Below are 24,365 nucleotides of genomic sequence, written 5' to 3' on the forward strand. Positions count from 1 at the left end.
AGGGGGATTTTTCTTGTTTTAAATCACAGAGGTAGGTGCATTGATGAATATTAAGACGAAGCAAAATCTTAATTTTGGTATGTGGATGATAATAAACCCTTGGAGTACCCTTGAAGATGCTTCCTTCGAGATAACATTGCACTGCAAAACACGCAATTCCAGAATGACATAAAGATACCGTGTACCTAAATTATCCAATTTAAAGGCCACACTTTTTATTTTTATGGATGACATCCTGCGCGCGCACCAATTTTCGTCCGTTCTCCCAAAAAAAAAAAAAAATCCCCTCCCCCCCCCCCCACCCCCCAAGGAAGTCGGTTGTCGCAAACGTCGTTATTGAATTTGCCGGAAAATGCAATCGGCAATCCTCGGCTAGTTTCGCAAGCTCCAAACTGTCATTGTCGACTGCGGAGACATCCGAGTAGTTCCGAGTGCGGAAAATGAGCTTTCTGCGCATGCGTATTATCACCACGTGGAAATATGGCCGCTTTGCCGTCAAATTCATCTCTAGCATTAATTTCAAAATACACGACAATTAAAGTCATAAAGAGAATGGGGGCCATCGTTTTGAATTGGTTTGCCATTGATATTGGACATGGAGATATCACCTTTTTACAATTATACGAAAGGCTGGCCGCGGCCAGCGATCATCGCCCGGAAAATTTCAGTGACATTCTGTCCAAAGCAGCACATACCAGGTATTTTCTGTAGCGAAAAAAGGGTCGACAAGAGCGTCGTGGTATTTAATTGGTGGACTGAAGGTCGGACAGGCCACCCGATAGTTGGCTGCTACGTGTGAGTCGAAGTAGACAAAATGGCATCGACCGAAATACCTTTTTTAGATTTGGTAGTAGGAAGCATAGGCCTATCTTTGCTTCATTTTTTTAAACAATTCTGTGGAGTGATTACAATGCTTTAATTTTCTGAGAGTACAAATAAAGACACACTGTTTATTTGATATTTATTTTATTGATTGCTATACCAACAGAATGCATGAAATAACCTTAAATAGATTTGGTAATATGCAGCATATATATTCATGACTTTTTACCTTTCTACGAAGTAGGCCCTATTCACAATGCTTTAATATTTTGAGAGCATGGATAAAGACATATTGTTAGTTTGATAGGTGTTTCTATAGTAAATTAGTGTTTCCAGCTGTGTACTGAAATATAACTTTTCTTAAGCAGTTTTTTTTTTTTGGACTGTTTTTTTTTTCGCCCACTCGCACCGATTTTGGGGTCCCCAGAGGATGTCATCCATAAAAATAAAAAAGTGTGGCCTTATTGCTATTTCATGGTCTCACTGGTGTTACGTCAGCCTACCGATACAGGGTCGCTTGTCACCTTGGTTGATGAGTCAAAAACCATACCTCAGTCCGACATAATAAAAACAACATCAACTTCGGTTTAGCATTTAAAACGAATTTATTGAAATCTAAAAAAAAAAAAAAACACTTAATATAGTAGAGTGTATGTAGACGTAGGTAAATTAAATTTTACGAATTTTTCAACCATTTCCCCTGAACCATATAATTGTAGGTAGATTTTAAACAAAGTCTTTAAAGATAGTTGCTGAAAATACATTTTGATAAACAATGTGTTGATTTTCACATTCTACGTATTCTTGAATTTGTATCATAAGGTAATTTCCCAAAAAGATATACATAATAACTTGCTTTCCATTACAGGTTTTCCGATGCAAATGTCAGTTATGTCACGCACTGCTTAAATGCACATACGAGGTATAATCCTAAGCTACGCTAAAAGATGCATTCTACTCTTACTCTAAACTAAAACGCTATTTCAATAATAATGCAAAATTGATAACATTGACCATAAAATATTTGATGCTATTTTAAGCAGTCTTAAAAACTAATAATCATGTATCAAGCTTCGATTGTATACAGGCAATATCAGACTTATTAAAATGGACTTAGAAAAACCCCGGTGAGTCGCCGTTAAAAGGAAGAATTAAACATAAAACAACGGGCTGGTCACGTGGCTGGTCAGAGGAGGTACCGATGTTACTTGGAAGTGATTTACGAACCCATCACACTTGACCAATGCTCCACTCTGACATGACATAATTTATGTAAGGGTAAAGCACTGGTTAGTAAATCTGCGGTGATTTTTTTTTTTTTTTTTTTTTTTTTTTTTTTTTTTTTTTTTTTGCATGAACAAAATATCAACAAATAACAAAATTTAAAAAAAATTGTGAAAATTGTGAAAAAAACAGAGTGCGGATATGTTACTTTTCTCTCCCCCCGTATAAGGTTCACTAAGCCACTGACTAGGATGGGGGAATTGACGCTTTTCTAAATAGTCCGTTTTAAGGTGCATAGTCAAAAACAAAGAACGCCAGCGTCTTCACCGTGACTACAGTCTTCAACAGCCCAACCGTTGTGACGCCATGACCCAATATTGGATTCTGAGCCTATGCAACCGACATTGTCCAACCAAATGGTTCCTTTACCTTGCCCAAAATATGCACGTTCTACAGCAAGTGCGTTGGAATATGGAAGATTTAAGGACTTGCAGAAAACTCTGGCATCAGTGTTATCCCAGCTGTCATCACAAACTGTTCCCCAGTCTCCATTATGGTACACTTCTACCCTACCACCGTATTTGCCATTGATATTTATTCCAATAAGACGGTACGAGGATTGGAACACAAAAGCTGGAATGTTCAAACAAAACACTTTTAAAGAGAGAGTATTTCATTTATGATCCATTTATCTTCGCTTTATCTTTTTTGTGAGCTGTATTCTGTCATATCATGACTAAATAATATTGTCCTATCATTCGGTATTTTATAAAGCAAAATATTATTCTATTCCATTTGTGTTAGAATAACATCTCTTTCCAGTCACAATCTAGTGAGTTATATCAAATTATATTTCATGTATGTTGTTTTCGTTTACCTGATTCACAATTCTTGCCTGTATATCTGGAAGGACAGCTGCAGGAATACGTGAAAGTTGCATTCCTACAAATGGCGCCATTCTGACATGGTCGGCTGCGACAATGATCTACTTCTGTAACAAATATGGTGATTTTTGTTATCATGTTCTTGTTACTTTCATTGTCCTTTATCACGTATGCAATTCATAAAATGCATTATCTTCATATATGGGTTTCATCGTACAAATCCTATCTAAAATAATCCAAACATGCTTGTATATTTAATTTCAAGTCTCACCTTGGCAGTTAGTCCCGTAGTATCCGGTAGAACACAAACATCGATAAGAATTCACCATGTCAACACACGTCCCACCATTCTGACAAGGACGACTGGAACATTCACTGATTTCTAAAATGGCACGATAATTGGTCAAATAAAAAAAATTATACCAGATTTTTTTATGGAAAAGAAAAAAAAAACGCACTCACTATCCAAATAACACAGGTTGGTGCATTTAAAATGTCGTTTATACCAAAACGCTATGCGCCATCTGTATGGGTCTTATAAAAATGAACATGCATGTCTTAACTAAAATCCGATTTTGTTTTACTAAAATCCAATTTTGTTTTAATTTTGCATAACTGCTATTGAATATCCTACCGAGTTGGCAGTATGTTCCAGTAAAACCACGTGGGCAACTGCAGTGAAAACCGCCATAGTTGTTTCTACAGGCAGCACCACTGGCACATGGGCTATTTAAGCATTCATTTATATCTGGAATGAAACGAAATGGATTTGCACCTAAGACTTTATTTTGCAGTTCATTTTAATGAAATTGTTTCGCCTTAGTTATGAAACGTATGTTTCTTGATATTTTGTACCTTATCATCAATGAGATTGATAGGAAAGAGGTTAAAATGTTTTGAAAGAAAGACAACGAAAGCAGATGACTTGCTTGAGGTAAAGCGTACAAATTACGAATAAAGAATAGATGTCTATCGTAAGTTTTCATCCAAATTAGTTCAATCTGTGAATCGTGATGTCATAAGTAAAACGATTTGTACAAGCACTTACCGACTTCACACCTTGCGCCGTGGAATCCAGAAGTACAAGAACACCGAAACGAACCCACCAGGTCCACACACAAGGCGCCATTTTTGCATGGATGACTCAGGCAATGTTTGGTCACTTTGGAAAAAAATAAAAACCTGATTAGATTCTATTACACAAATGTTATGGAATATATCTGAGAGATAATAAATTTTAATATTCTGTGTGTATATTGTTTGGAATTTATGAAATTTAGCTGCTATTTGCTATGTGAAAGTAAAGCAATACCTTCGTTGATTTTTAAATCATTGGAAAAATATATAAAAAAGATTCCACTGTTTTACCACTTTCCCACCTCCTCATCACACAGATATGAAAGGGGTAACCTCTTTAGAACACGTTTTTTTTTTTTACAAATGACTATTATCTACTGAAAAGGCAGAATTGTGATCTTTACTTTTAGAATACCCGTAAAATTCGAACAATTTTGTTGAAGCTATTGGTGTAACTCTTACTTGTTTCACAATTACTTCCGGTGTATCCATGAGGACAGCTGCAAGAATAGGTGTTAGCATGAGTATTGCACTTGGCGCCATTTTGGCAAGGACGACTGCTACAAAGATCTTTCTCTGTAAAATAAAACATATCGTAGCACGTACTTATAGAACTTGGTAACGCAACAATTTTGTGTGTTTGAGACTATAATTCTACAAACTATCAACTTTTAAGTACTTTTTTTCATTTAACAGTATTCAGTTTTTATTATTATTTTTTTTTTGTCTTAGTTAAAGTATTATACCAAGTTGACACAATTTGCCGGTAAAACCAGGAGGACAACTGCAGTCAAAACCATCATGGGTCTTTCGACAGGTGGCGCCCCTGGCACATGGGTTGTTCATGCATCCATTCATATCTGAAAATGAACAAGTATGTGTTTGTATCTTAAAATTATCAAATATTCTGTCAGATTGTATGTTACAGTTCTTTGTATACATGTACAGTTCAACGATCTATTTTATACTTGTACAATTACAAAATGACTGGTTTTGTACCCATCGTTTTCTCACCAAATGTGCTTGATAACTGGAAGATATATATGCACCAAAACAAAGCCACACAGTTCTTGCACGCGGTACCGTTTTAATAATGATTGGTCAATATGATACATGTCTACGGTCAAACCCCCTTACTCTGCTACGCTAAAGCTTTGGAATGATGCATGTATATGGTAAGTAGAAATCGATTAAAATTTGGAGTTTCACATGAATGACAGAACCCTCTATATGTTTATCAAATTCATAAAACATTTTCATTTTATTTGTCTATATTTTCTATTTTCCATTTCTCTTCCGTCTTTTATTTTCTATTTGACCTATTGTTAACAGAAATCAAACTTTTGAAATTATCGTGAATTGCTCACTTTTTTCTTTTAGGGTATGCACAAGCGACCATACAACAACAGCAAGCAGTCCAGCGCAAATGATTCCCACTAACACCAGTGCTATTTGTAACCGTCTATTGACTTTTGTCTTTGGTGGCTGTGTTATCCTGATATTGGGATCAGTGGCATTGTCGGTTGGACGAGGAATCCTTAAACTCTCGTAAACACTTGGTGTCTCCTCTTGAACTAAATCCACATCCGACGATGTTTCATATGTTGCGTTAACATAAGCGGCCATTTGACTTTGAGGGGTGGTGAATAACCTGATTCCTATAAATAATTTAATTATGATTTTTGAATTTAAATTAAAATTTAATCAAAAATACTGAATGGGTAGCGTATGCATTTTTCATCCATCATCAGCTAAGAGGTTATTCAAATTGAGAAGAGCCGAATGCTATCAAGGGCAACGCCTAAATATGGCGGACCTACATGAAAGGGAGACCGCTTAAACCTGTAATGGTCTCTTCGCGTCGTCCCTCGACCGGTTGAATTGAACCGAGATTTAATTATTGTGCCCCTGCAGGGACGACGTGTGTGAGGCGTGTGAGAGGCGGAGAGACCATTACAGGATTAAGTGGTCTTCCTTTCATGTAGGTCCGCCATATTTAGGACGTGACCTAGGTAGCACTCGGCTCTTCTCATTCCGAATGGCCTCTAATGTTAAAATAGTTCACCTCCCATCTTTCAATTTCTGTCAAGAGTATCTTCATCGGGAAAATAGGCTCCGCCTCCAACCACCCTAATACCCTTAAAGGCAGGTATAGGTTAGTGAGGATGGCTTCAACATTTGCCGATGAGTGAAGAAAAAATGAATACTTTCCCTATAACATAATACAGCTGATGAAATTCTTCCATCTCTGACGCAACACAGACTGTTTTCATTATTTCACATGTATGCAACGCATGCACTTTTCAACGAACAAAAATAATCCATGCTTATTGGCACTCTGCGACGATTTGAACGTCAGATTCAAAATTAATTAAATTGGTTGAAGTGGGAAGCTAATATATTAATCTTCGAAGAGTATATAAGATACATATATCTCACAGGATAACTTTTTTCATGTATACTCCCTCAACATAGTTATTTTTATAGCTAAAATGACAAACAATTTTATAGAATCAACTCCAATTTACTCAAATTCATTATATGAAGCTTAAGTTCCTGGATGCATACCTTTTCTGTCTGCCATGTGAAATTTCTTCGAAGTTGAGGAGCTGTGCTGAAATAAAAAAAATTCCGTAGAGTCACATCTGGCAAAATCGCAGCATTTTTGAAACAGAAAAAAAAATCAAAATGAGCATTTTGCATCTACGACGTAATTCACATTATCTTTTTTCAAAATCACTAAAGCGGTTTGAAAAGCATTTTATCACATGTTTACGTTTCCCTGCGTTAGTATTTTATGACGTAAGATGGCATCACGTGGCAGGGTATAAATGCAAAACAAAGGTGGCCCAAGGACACTACTTTGGAGGGCCCCTAAAACAAGCTGTGAAAGATCCGAAAGTATGTCATTTACCGAAATTTGCTGTGACTTCCCAGTGAGGTATGAACCAAGAAACGCAATGTTATGTTGCCCTTTTCCCTGTTTGTGTTGATAGTTTTATGTTCATATAAATTTACACCTGGCACTGTAATTATAAATTGGGAGAATGGTTTAGAAGTTATGCAGGTCTGTAATTCAGCATAATGTAAGGATCTTTTTTGTTTTGTAAATGTCAAACAATTCCAGATTTTAGCGCGTCCGGAAAGTAAGTGGAATAGCATTACCTTTCTTCATTGCCCGGGAGTAAGATGCTTCAAATTAATCACCGATACTAAACACCAGACGAGAGCGATAGCGGTGGCCCAGATGACCCGGTGCTGAATTTGATGTGAGTATGATACCTGTTGTTTTAGTGGAAAGCTAGATGATGTGTAAAAGAATCAATTACCTGTTTTTTCTTAAAACTGTCTCAAAATTATGACCTTTGAATTTAAAAACGGCATAAAATAACCATAAGCGCTCGCCTTTACTTTATATTGCTAACCCGTATGTGAACATGTTGTCTAATACCCATGCACATTAGCGAAGAGACCAGACTAGAAAGCAAACTTTCTTATCGGTTTTGTCATTTTCACGAGGTCAAAAATTGTATGCTGCAAAAATTTGTTGTTTGTACAACACGTTATTTCAACTCTTATCTCAATTATTTATCATGAGTTCTAGGTCATTCTAGACTAAATACCTTCGTTGGGAAGTTGTTATTATCGAACTGCTAAAATAAGAATTTACTTCAACAAATTATAAAAATCAGAACCATTTTCCTTTGGAGCAAGGTTTGATAAATGTCCACAAGTAAACAAATAAAAAATTAGGTATTAAAGTTCAAATGCGTCACTGAACTCCGGTTAAAACTGTTTAAAAGGCGTTCCTTTTAATTCCTTTGAAATTTCAGAGTCTGGTGTTGCTAGGTAAAAAGGTAAGACGTGGTGATGCTGGGTGAGAAGAGTCTGCCATGATGCTATCATTTCTTTTCTCTATAAGCATATCACTTACTTTAAGAGTCTACATTAAACCATATACATGTAGATACATTCACAAACTGCACTTTCCCCTTGATATCGCATCATAATAATTTGATATAAAGATTCTCAACTTTAATAAGTAAAAAGTCACTTGTGAACCAATCAATGTTATATTTCAGGATAAAGATTGTTTTTTTAAAGGTTTAACAAAGAAATGGCTATAGCGCTGAAATCACTGTGATAGGAATAATCATTTTATCCACACTCACGAACATTACTTTTTAAAATTATCGTCAACATTTTAACTTTAAAATGTGGAGCACCATAGCTGCACAGTTGTGAAATGATATTACTTATCTATGGGAGTATATAAATAAATATTCAAAATCTGGAAAACATAACTATTGTACTTACCAGTGCGTTTGCAAAGTGGTGTTTTCAAACAACTTTTTTCTAATGTGACACTGAGCACGTTTGTTGACAACAACGCGTTCACTCCCACGCTGAAACTAAGCAGCATTACTTCCTGGTTCACAAACGAGCACAGGATGTGACGAGAAAAATATACGACGTTGCAAAAAGTTTGCAACTAAGAGCGGCTGCTTACATTTCTAGAAAACGATATACTCGAAAATCGGAGCTATGTAAATGTAAAAGTCAGGTCCTGAATTTTTTTTCCAAGAAAAAATAGTACACCAGCAGCTTCACGGATGGCGGTCACCTTTTTTCACGACGAAGCCTTTCTGGTGGAGCTAAAAATCCCTTATTGCGATAGTTGAGGGTGTACAACTAGATCCATGCATATAGCGACGCGTGATGGGACTCAATCGTTCACTTCTCTGCACCTATTTATTATCTAAATTTTCAACATGTTCCCCTTCATCATCAAGGTATATGTAACTCACACCGCGAAAAATATTAATCGTAAATTTGTTAAGATTATAGTAAGAGTAACAATTTGGTTCATGAGTGAATTTTAAGAGAAATGAGAGATATGGATGTGGATAATAATAATAATAATAATATATTTTATAAATAATACCCCATCATTTCACATCAAAGTTATATACAATATACAATTTTCAAATCTAAAAAGGCAATATGTTATAGTTTCAGTAACTATACCAGATAATTTGAATTCAATTAAAATTTATAAAATTATTATAAGAAATTTATAGCATTTAATATGCTAATTTTTAAACTGTCTTTAAAACTAATAAACAGTCAACGAGCTTTGACTTAACCTTTCATTTTCCATTCCAGACAATAACAGGATATCTAAAGTGGATTTGGAGGAGCCCGAATGATCGAGACACCTTAAAGAAGGAAGGAGCTAAAAACCGATGGGCTGGTCACTGACCAGACGACTAGGCACCTGCTAGAGCTTGGGTGGCTTAGAAGGGGAGTTTAAGAAGTCATCTTGGAGAGATGAGAGAACCCGTCACTGAACTGTAAGGGAGAAATGAGATTTACAAAAAAAAAAAAAAAAAAAAAAAAAAAAATCAACAATGACATAACATGATGACTCTCACTAGTGTAAACACTTTGGAATTCTGAAAAATGTCACATAAAATCACACAAGAAAATAAGTTGCGACATAATTTATGTACAGGTTAATCTGGTCTTCAAACCTTGAGTTAAGTTATTCATTTATCATGACAAAATTTTAAATGAATACGAAATTTAAAGAATCAACCATTATTCATCTGAAAGGAACACGGTGCAATTTTTGTCTCTCCCTATATCTGCTTCATTATATAAGCTGAAGGGGTTGATACAATTTAAAACAGTTCTTTTCGAGATGCGCATCATCAATAGCAAATAACACTAGCGTCTTCGGCGTGACTACAGTCATGAGTCCCCCAACCTCTGTGAGTACATGATGTAATGTTGGATTCTGATCCTGTGCAACTGACATTGTCCAACCATATGTCTCCTTTACCTCGCCCAAAATACGCACTTTGTAGCCCAAGTGCTCTCGAATAGGGAAGACCTAAGGACTTTCAGAACACTTTGGCATCGGTGTTATCCCAGCCGTCATCACAAACTGTTCCCCAACTTCCATTATGATACACTTCAACTCTGCCACTGTAGTTTCCAATAGTATTTATACCAACAAGACGGTACGGGTGACGGTTCACAAAAACTGAAATGTTCAATGAAAACCTGTTTAAAGAGTGAGTTTTTCCGTGACGATCCACTTATGCACGCACACGCGTGTGTGTGTCAGAGAGATTCATATTTTTTCATGATATAATTGAAATATAGTTCTCAAATTTTTCATAGCCTATTATTTGACCATTTATGATCCACCTCTATTCTTTTTACGTCAGCATTTTATCATTTGATCCACACTCTGACAAAGCGGATGGAATAAATAAATGTATTCCTAGACACTGTCCGAACCTGATTCACAATTCCTGCCGGTATACCCAGGACTGCAGCTGCAAAAATACGTGGAGGTTTGACTCATGCACGTGGCGCCATTTTGACAGGGCTGGTTGCGACATTGGTTTCTAACTGTAACAAAAATGACGACGCACTGACAACGTTGAACAATCTAATGCCATTGGAAATGCATCAATGTCATTAACGGGATGACCGATAAAGATATTTACAATTCGTCCTTCACCCCTGAGTTCACCAAACTTAGTGAGGCCACTGCCAAATACACATACTATGCTCAAATGTATACAAAGTTAGAGATATCATATATAATAACATACATGTAGAATATTTGGTATAGGACAACCTTTTTGAAGTGAGAAAAGGTACAGGGAGAACGTAAAATTTCCACCTTGGCAATTTGTCCCGTAGTACCCGACAGAACACAAACATCGATAAGAATTCACCATGTCAACACACTGTAAGGTTCGATTTTAGGTTCACAGATCGAGAAGAAGTGAGCAACAAGAGTCGTGGATTTCCAAACAGCTTTATTCCCACTACCTAACTCCCTCTCTCTACCCACCACCTGTTCTATTTATATGTACCTTAATGTCTCATTATAATAATACTTTATAATAAATCTTACTAGGCGCGGGCGCCGCGACATCCTATAGTCTAGGCGCGGGCGCCGCGACATCCTAGGGGCGTGGGACATGCTAAGGGGCGCCACCGCGTCGCCAATCCTGTAAGGTTCGATTTTAGGTTCACAGATCGAGAAGAAGTGAGCAACAAGAGTCGTGGATTTCCGAACAGCTTTATTCCCACTACCTAACTCCTCCCCTCTACCCACCACCTGTTCTCTTTATATGTACCTTAATGTCTCATTATAATAATAATTTATAATAAATCTTACTAGGCGCGGGCGCCGCGACATCCTATAGTCTAGGTGCGGGCGCCGCGACATCCTAGGGGCGTGGGACATGCTAAGGGGCGCCACCGCGTCCCTTTAGGTTCACAGATCGAGAAGAAGTGAGCAACAAGAGTCGTGGATTTCCAAACAGCTTTATTCCCACTACCTAACTCCCTCTCTCTACCCACCACCTGTTCTATTTATATGTACCTTAATGTCTCATTATAATAATACTTTATAATAAATCTTACTAGGCGCGGGCGCCGCGACATCCTATAGTCTAGGCGCGGGCGCCGCGACATCCTAGGGGCGTGGGACATGCTAAGGGGCGCCACCGCGTCCCTTACAACACGTCCCACCATTCTGACAAGGACGACTGGAGCATTCACTGATTTCTTTAAGAAGAAATACGAAAAGCAATGAATGGTAAAAGGAGCAGAGTCATCATTCACCAACTTCTAAAGTGCTCATATATTCGGTAAATTCATGCCAGGAACTTTTCAATCGTAAAAGAAGCAACGCGCCATCCAAATAATGCAGGTGTCTGATATCAAATTGCCATTTTAAAATTAAACTCCATACAAAATCTGTTTTTCTGTAATGGCACTTAAAACGGTCCCTAATACAAAATAAAATAACCTGATATAATGTAAGTGCTAACTTACATAGGGCAATTCTACATGGTTTGTTATATTCTGCATATTTTTAACCGATATCCTACCTAGCTGGCAATAAGTACCCGTAAAACCAAGTGGGCAACTGCAGTAAAATCCGCCATAGCTGTTTTGACAGGTGGCAGGGAGAACGTTAATTATGACGTTAGTTATGGCTGCTGCAAGTATACGGGTAATGATGCCCCTTTTATGTTCGCTACCTACCGTTTTCACAATATGTCCCTTGGAAACCGGAAGAACAAGAACACCGGAACGAGGCCACCGAGGTCACACACGTGGCACCATTTCTGCAAGGTTTGCTTAGGCAATGGTCGGTCACTGAAATACAGTTGTGTAGGTATATAAACAGTCAAATACCATGAGATTAACAGTTTTTCACGCCAATGATTTGGGCTGATACCTGATTTATTGATTAAACATGTGCATTGCAAGTGGAGTTCCTCTAGCAAAAATGAATATATTTTTTACCATTCACAGATCACGTTTGCCGACACTTAAAGGCAACATCAACAATTGATAGCTAAAACGCTGCCGTGAATGGTAGAATGAACGAAGCACCAAGATAGTAGGCACATACATTTTTAATTCTTTGTCAAATATTTCCATATACAATACTTTAAATCTCATGTGTCCTCTGTTCTTTACTTACTATTTGACCTGTTCTTTGCTGAAACCACATTCTTTTTATTCAGGTCCTGTTTTTGGCCTGTTCCCTTACAGTGAAAGGCAAGTGACCAAACAACAATAGCAACCAGTGCAGTACATAGTATTCCTGCTATCACCAAGGCATTCAGCAATCGCCTGTTGGTCTTAGACTTTTGTGGCTGTGTTATCTCTTTGGGAGGTTTATTTCCTCTCTCAATTGGTTGAGAAATTCTTAAACTCTCGTACACATTTGTTGTTTCCACTGGAGCAAGAGTCACCTCCGGTGACGATCCGTACGCTACATTCACATAAGCGGCGTTTTGATTTTTAGGACTGGTAATTACTTTATTATCTAGAAAATGTTAGAGTATGATTTCAGAATTTAATTGACAACTCAGCTGTTTTGAAGCAATTTGCACATGTACCAGGTTGATAACTTGAGGCAAAGTGGCAAGTATCTAAAAAAGTACTGTAAAAGAAAAACTACTACCCCGATTAATATATTTTCTAATGTTTTCTTAAACAGGGCATATATTCCAACATACATTCTCTCTCATATCCTAATCATTTAGCTTATTTAGCTTAAATTAAATACACATTTCTATTAAATTCAATTAAAGTTATTATCCGGGTGAAGTGGATGCGTACCTTTTCTTTTTGTCATATTTACATTTTTCCAAAGTTAAAAAACGTGCTGAAATGATAAAATGCATAGATTTACAATTGTACATGTGTAAGATACGTTTACTCATGAGTGTCATTTACGTGGTTTTATTAACCTGCTATAAAATATGAATTTTTGTTGTTATTTTTAATGGGCGATGTAGTAATGCAGTAGCGACTCAACACCGATGAAACCGTCCACCGATCTTTAGAATCATCTATATCAATTCAAGAAGATGCAGACCATTCGCTCTGATACAAAGGACGTAAAGGACATATAAGACATGAACGATACATTTTTTTGAGAAAAAAAAACATTATACAGACGTACAGGGTAAATGAATTCTATTCTGGATATTTGTGTCAATTCAAATGTAGCAGTTGAATAAAAATAGCTAATAATTCACTGCATCGTATGTTTTGACCGTTAAAAACGCGTACTGTGCAAAATATGGAATGACGTACACCTTGTTCACTTCACAGTAGAAAATGGCCGCAGAGTTATGTCTTTATGTATAATATTTTTTCCTGACGGGATATCACAATCTTAAAATACTTTTCTACATTAAAGGCTCCCTCAAAATAACGATAACAGGTACGCTGCCTTTTAATAATGATTCAAAATAAGCTTTTATGGAGTGTAAAAATATAAGGCGTTTAGACATTTGAAAATTCATATAGAAGCTTATATTAACAATAGCTTAAAGCAATAATAACTCTTCCTTTGTGATTCAAAATTCCGCAAAAAATACATGCTAAACAACGCATGAAAATATATTATATTGCATTTCACCACTAAAACGGCTGTTATTGTAGTAAAATTAAAAAAAAAACAGACTGTGCTTGTCAATAGGGCTTTCGGTACCTTTCTTCCCGGTCGTCAAGGCATCCGTATCCAAGGATACTGGCGTGGATATTGGCGTGTCACGCGGATTCTCGCGTTCATTCGAGACCAAATGACATCTGGCGGGATAAGATATAGCAGGCGCATGATGCAATCCTCAGACGTAAGTTGCGAGTTTTTGTACAGTGCGTCGGATAACAAAAGGCCCAGAACGGCACACATTGTAGATATAAATGCATTTTGAGCAATAAGACGATTATTTCGTATGAATCTTATTTTATTGTAATAAAGTGTTGTTGTTGTCTGCTTTTCCCGCGGTTTTAAGTAGGTCACCAGAAAACCCAGCTCAATATCGCGTGACTATGCAATGTCAGATAGGGCCCCGTCAGTTAAAATCCCTTAAGAGATTTTAACAAAAAACCAAACGTTTAGGAAAAAACCCTAGACTAACTTTGAATTCAGGAATGGGGTTGTTGACCATTGGTAAGTACGGGAAAATTGCCGTTTACTCCAGGAAATCCAATTTTTGGCCAAAACGAAGAGTTATTATGACTTTAAATATTATCATAAGTGATATTTGGATAGCACTATATTTACAAACAACTGCATATGTATATAAATAACCTGTAGATATATTATCTAATCACTGCACAACAGAGAACTCATATGCTAACATTCTTATCATTTTTGTCCTTACAATTAGGCCAACAAATACCTGCTGAATAAATTATGTTTGAGCATGTCAAAACATTCATTCTGTATTCTGGATTAATCTTTGACAGCATATTTCCGTTGAATACATATGCACCTGTAGGGAGTTTAAATTAGAAGATATTAACTTATCTTCTTAGATAATAAAAAATACACCTTGCCATATTGTCACAACAAAAATAAATTGGGTCGAATTTGCTAATTTGAGCTAACGTCGTAAGTGCAGGCTTTTAGGGAGAAAATTGTGACGTTGGTTTCAAATAGATCTTCCTCACCTTACAGCGATCAACATAGTTTAAACGCCTATCGTACAGAAACAGCAGTAGTACGACCTGGTACCAGGGAAGGTACTCAAAAAGATGGCCTTTAATTTCTTTTTCTTTGAAACATTGTAATTAGGGGCTCATACCTCCAATAGAAAACAATTAACCAAATGTTGGATCCGGGTTGCAGTTTAAACCATACTGGTAGACATCAACTATGATAACGTTCATGATAATTATTTACTGAGTCACAGAGTTGCATCAAAAAACAATCACTGCCATATACCTATTCACAAAGCAAGAAAGTTGACAATAAATGCTTGGCCAACCAATCTTCAAAAGGGATTGAGGCGGTATATAAAACTACAAAATAGGAGTAGTGTTCATTTTATTGTATTAAGATAAGTATTTTACATCAATGAAACCGGGAAAAAAGCCACTAATGGGGTTTTTATAAGAGCTTTCCGGCACTTTCCGATTCAAAGGTTCGCCTTTGATACGATGTGGGGTTCATGGCAGACAATATTATTTATTACAATAATGCAAAAATATGGGAAACCTTCTTTTTTGATAAATGAGACAACTATTGTACCAAAAACACTGTATTGTCGTAGAATAGAGATTGGCTTGTTCTCGGAAGTTAAACAATGAAATGAAATCTCTAACATCAATATGATGGGGGACGATATTTAATTTCCTTCATGTATCAACGGCCGCATCACAAGGTTGTATATCAAAATAGATGCACAAAGCTGACACAAATATAATAATCTAATCAAACCTTAAACCTACTTTAATTACCCCTTTGCTTACTAGCGTATAAGTAGATAAAGAGAAAATAGATGCTTTTGAAAAGACTAATTGAACACTTGATACTACGCACGTTTTGTTGACAACTAAGCGGTATCTCTCACAAACCAAAATTGTCCTTCCTGGTTGACGAAGCGAGTACACCACGAACACGAAACAATATGTAAAATATCAACTCACGTGAGTCTAACATAAGTGGGTGCACATCTTTTGGGGTCCAAATTCCATACCGGAAGTCCTCAAAGAAGCACTTGTTTATATGCGCTATGAATATACTGTACAGCTAAAGCAATGATGACGAGTCTAATAGCTGTTTCAGTTATTTGGAAAACATGAGAAAGAAAGAAAGGTTGATGGTCAACTGCGTTTTTTTAAATTCTGAAAGAAAGGTTTTTGAAGCTAGAAGGTACACTTTCCGCTATTTCCGACTTACATACATGCGTTATATATACTAAATTACGTTCGGTTGTCGCCTTGATTGTCACCTTGAAATCAATTGTTCTAAAATTAAAAAGTTAACAGATATCTCACTCCATTTGCAAAAGGTAATTTCAGTGGTAACTACAGGCGTCCTCACGGCAACGCTACTTGGTCACAGTTAAAAAATACGATCTTGTTGCCTGAAATTTGAAGACATATGAAACGCACTATCTATCTCTGATGTAACAAGTAACATAGATACGTAATTCCTGTCTTTTTTTAATTCTTATTATACAAATGTAGGTGAAGGTTATATACATAATCAGATGATAAGCAATGTGCAGATTGCAACGATATTGAAAGTTTTGATGTAATTTTGGAGGAAATTGGTATTCAGGATTTAATGTTCAAAAACAATTACTTACTTTCACTTTCAATCAATATGTTGTTTTGCAGAATTCAGGAAAATGAGATGGACATAAGTCGCAAGGACAACACATTGACCTGAGCCAAAGTCAATATATATGCAGTATATAAAATTCAACAATTTCCCCTTAACCACTTACATTTAGGTAAATTTTTAACAAACTTGAGGAAGATGGTAACTGAAAATATTTGAATATTCTTGAATTTGTAATTTTTCAAAAATATATACAATTTATGTAGCCAATTGCATTTTAGTAGCCAAACGTTCACAAGCACAACGAAGCTCAGTGTTTGCTCAAAATCAAAAAAGGAATGTCCTTAAGACTGAAAATTGTCATTAATTTAAATGAAGAAACGTAATACGATACGAAGTTACAAGATGGGAGAAAGTAACAATATCAAATTAAATGAACACACATACAAGTACATCAACCATAGAATGGAGCAAGAAGTTTGGCGAAAGGGCAAAACGAAGGCCGACTGATAAGGGATGGTGTTGGTTAAAATTAAAATTGAAATAATATTATAAAGTTAGTGATCATCAGGTGAAACTGATAAAACAGTTCAAATACGATAATCACTGCACAAACCGCTGCTTAAAAAATAAATAAATAAATAAATAAATAAATAAATAAATAAATAAATAAAGCACGACTGGCTTGCACCAGTATCTAAATGTCATAATCCACAATGACTAAAACCAGACGTGAGTGCCTGGATGCTGTTCCGACCATCTGTTACTCTCTGTGTTTTCTTAATAAGCCACAGACATCCTAAACTTAAACTATATAACCCTTTAGCCCTGCCATTGCCTCCATAAACACACTTTTTTACCGTAACTGTTGTTTTATATAGCCAAATGTTCACAAGCACAACAAAGCTCGGATTTTGCTCTTGAAAAACCAAATAAGAAATAACTGCATATGACTGAATTTTGTCATTTATTAAAATAGAGAAATGTAATATAATACGAAGTTACAAAATGGGAGATATTATCACACATGCATCCCCCATACAATAAAGCAAAAAGTTGGCGTAAGAGCTAAATACTGGTGATGCATGACCACAAGCTGTGAGAGAAGGTCACATCCCCTCCAATGTTTCCATTACAAATATTTCAATGCAATTGGCAGTTATGTGCAGCGTTTTAGATATACCCCTATGCTAAGGATGCATTCTTACTCTAACCTTAACTAAAACAACGACTTGCATAATAACACAATGTTGAAAACAATGACAATAAAAACATAAAATATCTCGAAAACTAACAATCAGTTAACAAACTTTGATTGTATACTATTTATCATTCCAGGCAATAACGGGTGACGTTACAAAAAACTGTGATGCTCAATCAGAACCTGTTCAAAGATTAACTATTTTAGATAAGATACATTCAATCGCATCTCTGTAAAAAACATTATCGTGGTATGATGGAAATTAAGTATTAAATTTTGTACATCCTACAGAATATAATTTATGTAAAGGTAAAGCAATGGTAGTCTATGATAAAGGTATTCTCTTGGCATGACAAAATTGAAACAAAATATAACAACTCATTTTATACAGGACGGTGACACATGCTTTACTGTACATAGTTCAGTTAGCTTAGGCGGTCATGCAGTTGAAAACAGTTCGTGTAATCAAGAACATAGAACGCCAGCGTCTTCACCGTGATGACAGTTTTCAATTCCCCAACCGCTGTGACTACACGATCCAATGTTGGATTCGGAGCCTGTGCAGCCGACATCATCCAACCATAGGCCTATGGTTCCACTACCTTGTCCGAAATACGCTTCTCGTACGGCAACTGCGTTGGAATAGGGAAGATTTAACGACTTGCAGAAAACTTGGGCATCAGTGTTATCCCAGCTGTCATCGCACACTGTTCCCCAGACTCTATTATGATACACTTCAACTCTGCCACCATATTTTCCATTGATATTTATTCCAACAAGACGGTACGGGTGACGGTGCAGCAAAGCTGGAATGTTCAATCAAAACCTTGTCAAAGAGCAAGTATTTCAATTATGACCATTCGCGAGTTTGTATTTGAGAGAGCCATATTCTGTCATGGAATAACTGAAATACATAGACCCCGACCCCACATTATGGAACGACCCCGGATTATGGAACAAAACCGGAAGTTTGCCCTTTTTACCCAGCATGCAGAGCGTAAAAATCCCCATTGTCATGAAAGTTTCAAGCGTCTGCTACAATGTATCAAACGCGCTATGCAGACGCACGTTATGACCTGATACAATTTAGGTGTTAGCGTTTGAATGTTAGTTGCTCTCAAATTTGATAAAATTAATAATGAACTTACGTTTATTCAAGCAAGTTTTAAAGTCGTTTATCGTCCGCTTTCGTCTGCACTTGTTACTGTCAGTTTCCGATCTCGATTTCTAACTTTTTCATACTGGTTACGGGTAGATACATCGATCGCTGTGGATGTAAACACGGTCGTCTTTTACTGCTATAAGTATTGTAGCCTAACTTGTCTCATCTCTATTTGTTTGTGCTTCTTGTTCTCGGCTTATTGAAATAATTTGAAAACATCCACTTTCAAGAGGTTGAAGTATTCCAAGATATCATAAAAATGGCTTTGATGTTGGGCATAGCTGTGGGTGCTTTCTGTTCACTGTAAACTGCCGCTAGAGAACGCTACGAGCGCTATTAGACTCAAGCGACTTGTGAAATAAATAGGGGCCTACATTTGTTCTCACAAAATAACACTTAATGTTGACTTTTGTATTGGCATTATGCGAGAAAAAATCGTTACTGACCTTTTTCAGCTCGATAAATTTCAGCATACCAGAGAGGAAATTATAGGCCTACTCTTATTCAATATCAGAGGCGGCACGTAGGCCTATATTTGAGGTACCAAACACGATCATTTTTAATCATATTTCAGGTAGGCCTACACAAATGACACATGATTGATGTTTGTTCTGATGAAAATAAAAATTTAAAAAAAATTAGACTTATGAATCATTTCGGGCCTACTAGGTTTGCGCCTTTGCTGGGAGTTTAATCTTAAAACTTCTTATTTCAACTATCTCTATCCTTCTTCTATTTTTCTTAAATATACCACAGGTGCTCTCAAGGGAGGTGGTCATGGGAAGTTGGCCCTCAGTCACTCTGATGAGGCAGCTCTAGTCCACTACTGCCTTATTATGAGTGAATGGGGGTTTCCCCTCACCAAAGACTAGGAGTCTGCAAGTTTGCACTGGCGGTAAAAACATAAGGATAGGCCTATGGGCTTTTCAGCGTCGAACGGCTGGTCACTGGTGGGATCGGTTCATGAATCGACATCCCGAGTTGTCCCTTAGAAAACCGGGAAGGATAAATAGGTGCAATATAGTGAAATAAAAAACATGCTAAATAAATGAAAAATAATGAGAAAATGAAATTTGTCTTCAAATAAAGATTTGAACGGATATCGGAAAATACGAAAACATTATTTAAAGACTTGGAAGAAAGAAAGAAAGAAAGAAAGAAAGAAAGAAAGAAAGAAAGAAAAGAAGAGCTGTAGAAAAAATGAGAAAAGCCGAAGATCCATGGCGCTAAGCGAAGAATGGAGAAAGAGGAGAAGAGAAGATCGGGCGAAGAGAGGGAGAGGAAGAAGGCTGAGGTACGAGGGCGAAAGGCACAGATGGCATTGGAGGTGAAACGTACGTAGAAAAGAGAAGAAGGAAGATGAGAGAAGAAAGAATTTTACGTTGCGTTGTTTGTACAGCCTAGGTCCCAACCGAACGAACGGGCTGCTATGTGTGGTCTACGGCCAAAAAAAAAAAAAAAAAAAAAAAAAAAAAAATGGGAAAACGTGGGAGTTCGTGCGTGAGGAGCACGTCCATCGTGCTACTTTTGGAGGACGCAAACAGCACGTAGTAACTTTTCGACATGATCAACAGCCACTACTTGCGATCTAGCTACGTCCTAGCCGGACGCAAGGAACTAAAAAACCGTGCGTCCAAAACGTATTTGGGACCTAGGCTTAACGCGCAAGAACATTTCACTTGCGCTAAAACCCCTACATTTTTGGACATTTTCCTGTGTTATATCTGCTGGAATTTATCTCAGTAAAGGAGAAACATTGGTTGAGTTCTTTTGTTTTATATCCTTTAAAATATTTATATTGTTTTTTTTTCTTATTTATACCGCAAAAGTAGGCCTAAACATGGGCCTACAAGTGATATGTTCTTGTGCGTTACAATCAACGCAACGTAAAAATAAACATACATATACGTACATAAAACAAACGCACATTATTATCCCATATGGTGAACAGAGTTGCGAGACAGTATAATAATGGAATAAATTGCAGTGATTTCGTTTTATGGAGTTAAATGTTAAATGCATTTTATAAAGGTCAGTGATGTTAAAAAACTGAATATATTCATCTCTTTGTTAGTGCTGTGACCTAACAAAGAGATGAATAGTCTGTTACATGAGTTCTCCGTCATTTTTTTATTTTTATTTACTTATTTTTATTGTATTTGTCACACTTTCGATAAATTCTTTGTTGGTGGTATGTGAGCTGTTAATGTTAATTGCTAGTTTTGTCATCATGAATTAAAGGTTTTATTTTGAATCATTACTGGTGTTGTTTCCTGAAGGCAGGCCAAATGAATGATCGACGAGTTTTAAAATGAGAAATATCAATATTATTCTTTAAATTCATAATAATGGATACAGTATTTTCAATTTGGCATTTTAAATGAACAGACTACTAAACATCGCTTCGATACTCCGACGTAGCGGCAACTTCTCGTTTTGTTCCATAATCCGATTCAAGGCAGTGGTAAATGAGTGGGCTATTCCATTTTTTTTAGCAATATTTGTGTTTAAAAGTAAAAGACCAAATAAATATGAATAGTAACAGCTGTTATTTTCATTGATATTTGCAATATAAAGCGCATTTGCCGTTTTATTGTCTTTTATAGACCCCTTGCGCTACATATTGCCTTGCATCTTATATAACAAACTCTGACGCAACGTTATCTGCGCACTTCCGGTTTTGTTCCATAATCCGGGGTTTGAGAACAACACGAAGTTTACCATTATTTTAGCGTTTTTCTCCAATAATGACCCCAATCTTATGGATTAAGCTTTACAGGATAGTAAATAAAGCTCTATCGTAGCTACATGCAAAGCATTAGAGGTTAGTTTACATTCATTTTTATACACAATCTGTGCAAGAATGAAAAACGTCAAATATCGTTCCATAATCCGGGGTCGAGGTCTATAGTTAAAATTTTTTATAGCATGTTTAGGCCTACATTTAGAATTCACTCACATTTTATTTTATTAACAACAACACTTATTCTCGTTTTACCTACAGTCTAGTAAAACTGATAAAATCAACAACCAATTTCATGACACGGCATTAACCTGATTCACAATCCCTGCCGGTGTATCCAGAAAGGCAGCTGCAAAAATAGGTGCTAGCATAACTCCTGCACGTGGTGCCATTTTGGCAGGGACGCCTGCGACATAGATATCCTTCTGTAACACAAATAGCAAAATATCGTATCGCGTTAAAATTTGGTATTAATGTCATCAGTAAGACATGATTTCAGTAAAATTCAGTGAGATAAAGTCGATTATAAATATGCCTCTCTAAACAATGCTCCAGATTTACCCTGTATTTTTAATTAAAACTGTATATAACTCATTTATGTTAAAGCGTACCAGAACATACTCTCTATAGATCACAATCAAAATCATTTTAACATATTGTTTGTCAACCTATTTTAATTATTTAATCTCACCCTGGCAATTTGTCCCGTTGTACGCAGTAGGACACAAACATCGATAAGAATTCACCATGTTAACACACTTCCCACCATTCTGACAAGGACGACTGGAACATTCACCGATTTCTAAAAAAAGTGTATATTAATAAAACATTATTTCATTTTAAAAACAAAACAACTTATAAATACCGCCAAAAATGTGCACTGACTGTTAATATTAGAATTAAATGTTAGAGATTTCGAAAATTAAAAATCCCACTTGGTATTTAAGTTTTCATTGCAATAGCCTGAATACTTTCTTTTTACTAGCTAAAGTATCATATCAGGGTGACACAATTTGCCAGTAAAACCAGGAGGGCAATCACAGTCAAAACCACCATGATTGTTTCTACAGGTGGCACCCCTGGCACATGGGTTGTTCGTGCATTCATTGTTGTCTGCCAAAGAAACAAAATATACAGTATTTGTACCTTTCTTTTTATATCGATTTTCTTATTGCAGTTCTTTGGCCCCGTTCACATGACAAGTCTATTTTCTAAAAATCTATTTTATATTCGCGGTGTCTTGTGATCACGGTCTGTGCCCTGAATACCCCGCGGCGTAATTACTGGCAGCGCGAGCCAGTTACTTCCAAAGCTGTAATTAATTCTCGGCTGCGCTCGGAGTGATCACAAGATGTGATCATCCCAGCCGTTATTATAGCAAATATGTAATATTCATTATATTCTGCACAAACAAATTGCGTTACAAAGATAAAGAAAAGAAAGAATTCGTTTCAAAAACATGTACTTTTTCGATAATAAAAACGCTTGATGCTTTCAAAATGTGTGTGTGTGTGTTTATTAAATCAGTTTTACCTTAACTTGTGATGGACCCCAAGGAATGGAAAACCTTTCATTGGTCTACCAGGTCATTCAAATTTCACAAACTTATGGTTTTGTACCTACCGTATTCACACCATGTGAAGAACAAGAACATTGGAACGAGTCCACCGAGTTCTCACACTTGGCACCATTTCTGCAAGGGTTGCTTAGGCAATGGTCGGTAGCTGGAATAAATAAACATGTATGTGACCACACGCCATTAGATTTCGTGATGCCTACATTTCGGGCTGATATCTTATTTCTAATCATTCACCTGGAGTGGATTAACAATTTTATGTATTTTCACCATATATATGCAGAGATATCTGTACAATATAATACCGAGTGTCTTCATTCGTTTAAGTACTATTGTTTGCTGAAACTAAACTTAAAACTCATGGGTGAGTTGCTTACATTTTTCTTCTTGGGTGTGCACAAGCAACCATACAACAGTAACAACCAGTCCAGCGCATATGATTCCCACTAATACCAATGCTACTTGTAACCGTCTATTGACTTGTGCCTTTGGTGGCTGTGTAATCCTGATATTGGGATCAGTGGCATTGTTGCTTAGACAAGGGATCCTTAAACTCTCGTAAATATTAGATGTCTCCTCTGAAGCAAGATCAACACCCGACGGCGTTTCATATGCTGTGTTGAAATAAGCGGTGCTTTGGCTTTGAGGGGTGGTGAATAACCCGATTCCTAGAAATGATTTAACCATAATTTCATTACTGAACTGGTAACATACTCTTAAACTCGTAAAGGGGCAGTTTTTCATCCATCATCAGCTAATATTAAAATAGTTTTACTCTAACATACTTTCCCTATAACATAACACTGCTGATGGAATTATTCTAGCTGTGACGTAACATAGAATGTTTTCATTATTCTACATGTAAGCAATACATGAAGTTTACAGCAAGGAAAAATATTTTATTCTTAGTGGTACTTTACAATCATCTTAAGTCGGGTTCAAGTCGAATTAAATTTGTTTAAGTGTGAAAACAATATACTTGTTTTCAAAGAGTATATGATACATGCGTTCCTCACAGGACAACAATTTTGCAAATAGCTTAAAT

The 24,365-nt window shown here is 36.5% G+C and overlaps 1 protein-coding gene across 1 annotated transcript; it reads right to left on the minus strand.

Annotated features, from left to right (window-relative positions):
- Window positions 1-2,052: 2,052 nt before the first annotated feature.
- On the minus strand, window positions 2,053-5,010 carry LOC106151632 (uncharacterized). The gene is made up of 9 exons (XM_087018755.1): window positions 5,007-5,010; window positions 4,754-4,867; window positions 4,470-4,583; window positions 3,979-4,092; window positions 3,565-3,678; window positions 3,202-3,312; window positions 2,924-3,037; window positions 2,476-2,679; window positions 2,053-2,075 (listed from the first exon to the last, which is right to left on the minus strand). The coding sequence occupies exons 1-9, from the start codon at window positions 5,008-5,010 to the stop codon at window positions 2,053-2,055; spliced, it is 912 nt and encodes a 303-aa protein (XP_086874881.1).
- Window positions 5,011-24,365: the final 19,355 nt, after the last annotated feature.

The sequence above is a fragment of the Lingula anatina genome, chromosome 8, assembly GCF_051362555.1.
Source record: "Lingula anatina isolate TDL-2025a chromosome 8, LinAna3.0, whole genome shotgun sequence".
In the NCBI taxonomy this organism is placed as follows: Eukaryota; Metazoa; Brachiopoda; class Lingulata; order Lingulida; family Lingulidae; genus Lingula; species Lingula anatina.

Coding starts and splice junctions, on each gene's coding strand:
- LOC106151632 (XM_087018755.1), bottom strand. Junction 4,584..4,753: donor CGGCAAATTGTGTCAACTTG/GTATAATACTTT, acceptor TTTATTTTACAG/AGAAAGATCTTTGTAGCAGT. Junction 2,076..2,475: donor ACGTGCATATTTTGGGCAAG/GTAAAGGAACCA, acceptor ATGTCATGTCAG/AGTGGAGCATTGGTCAAGTG.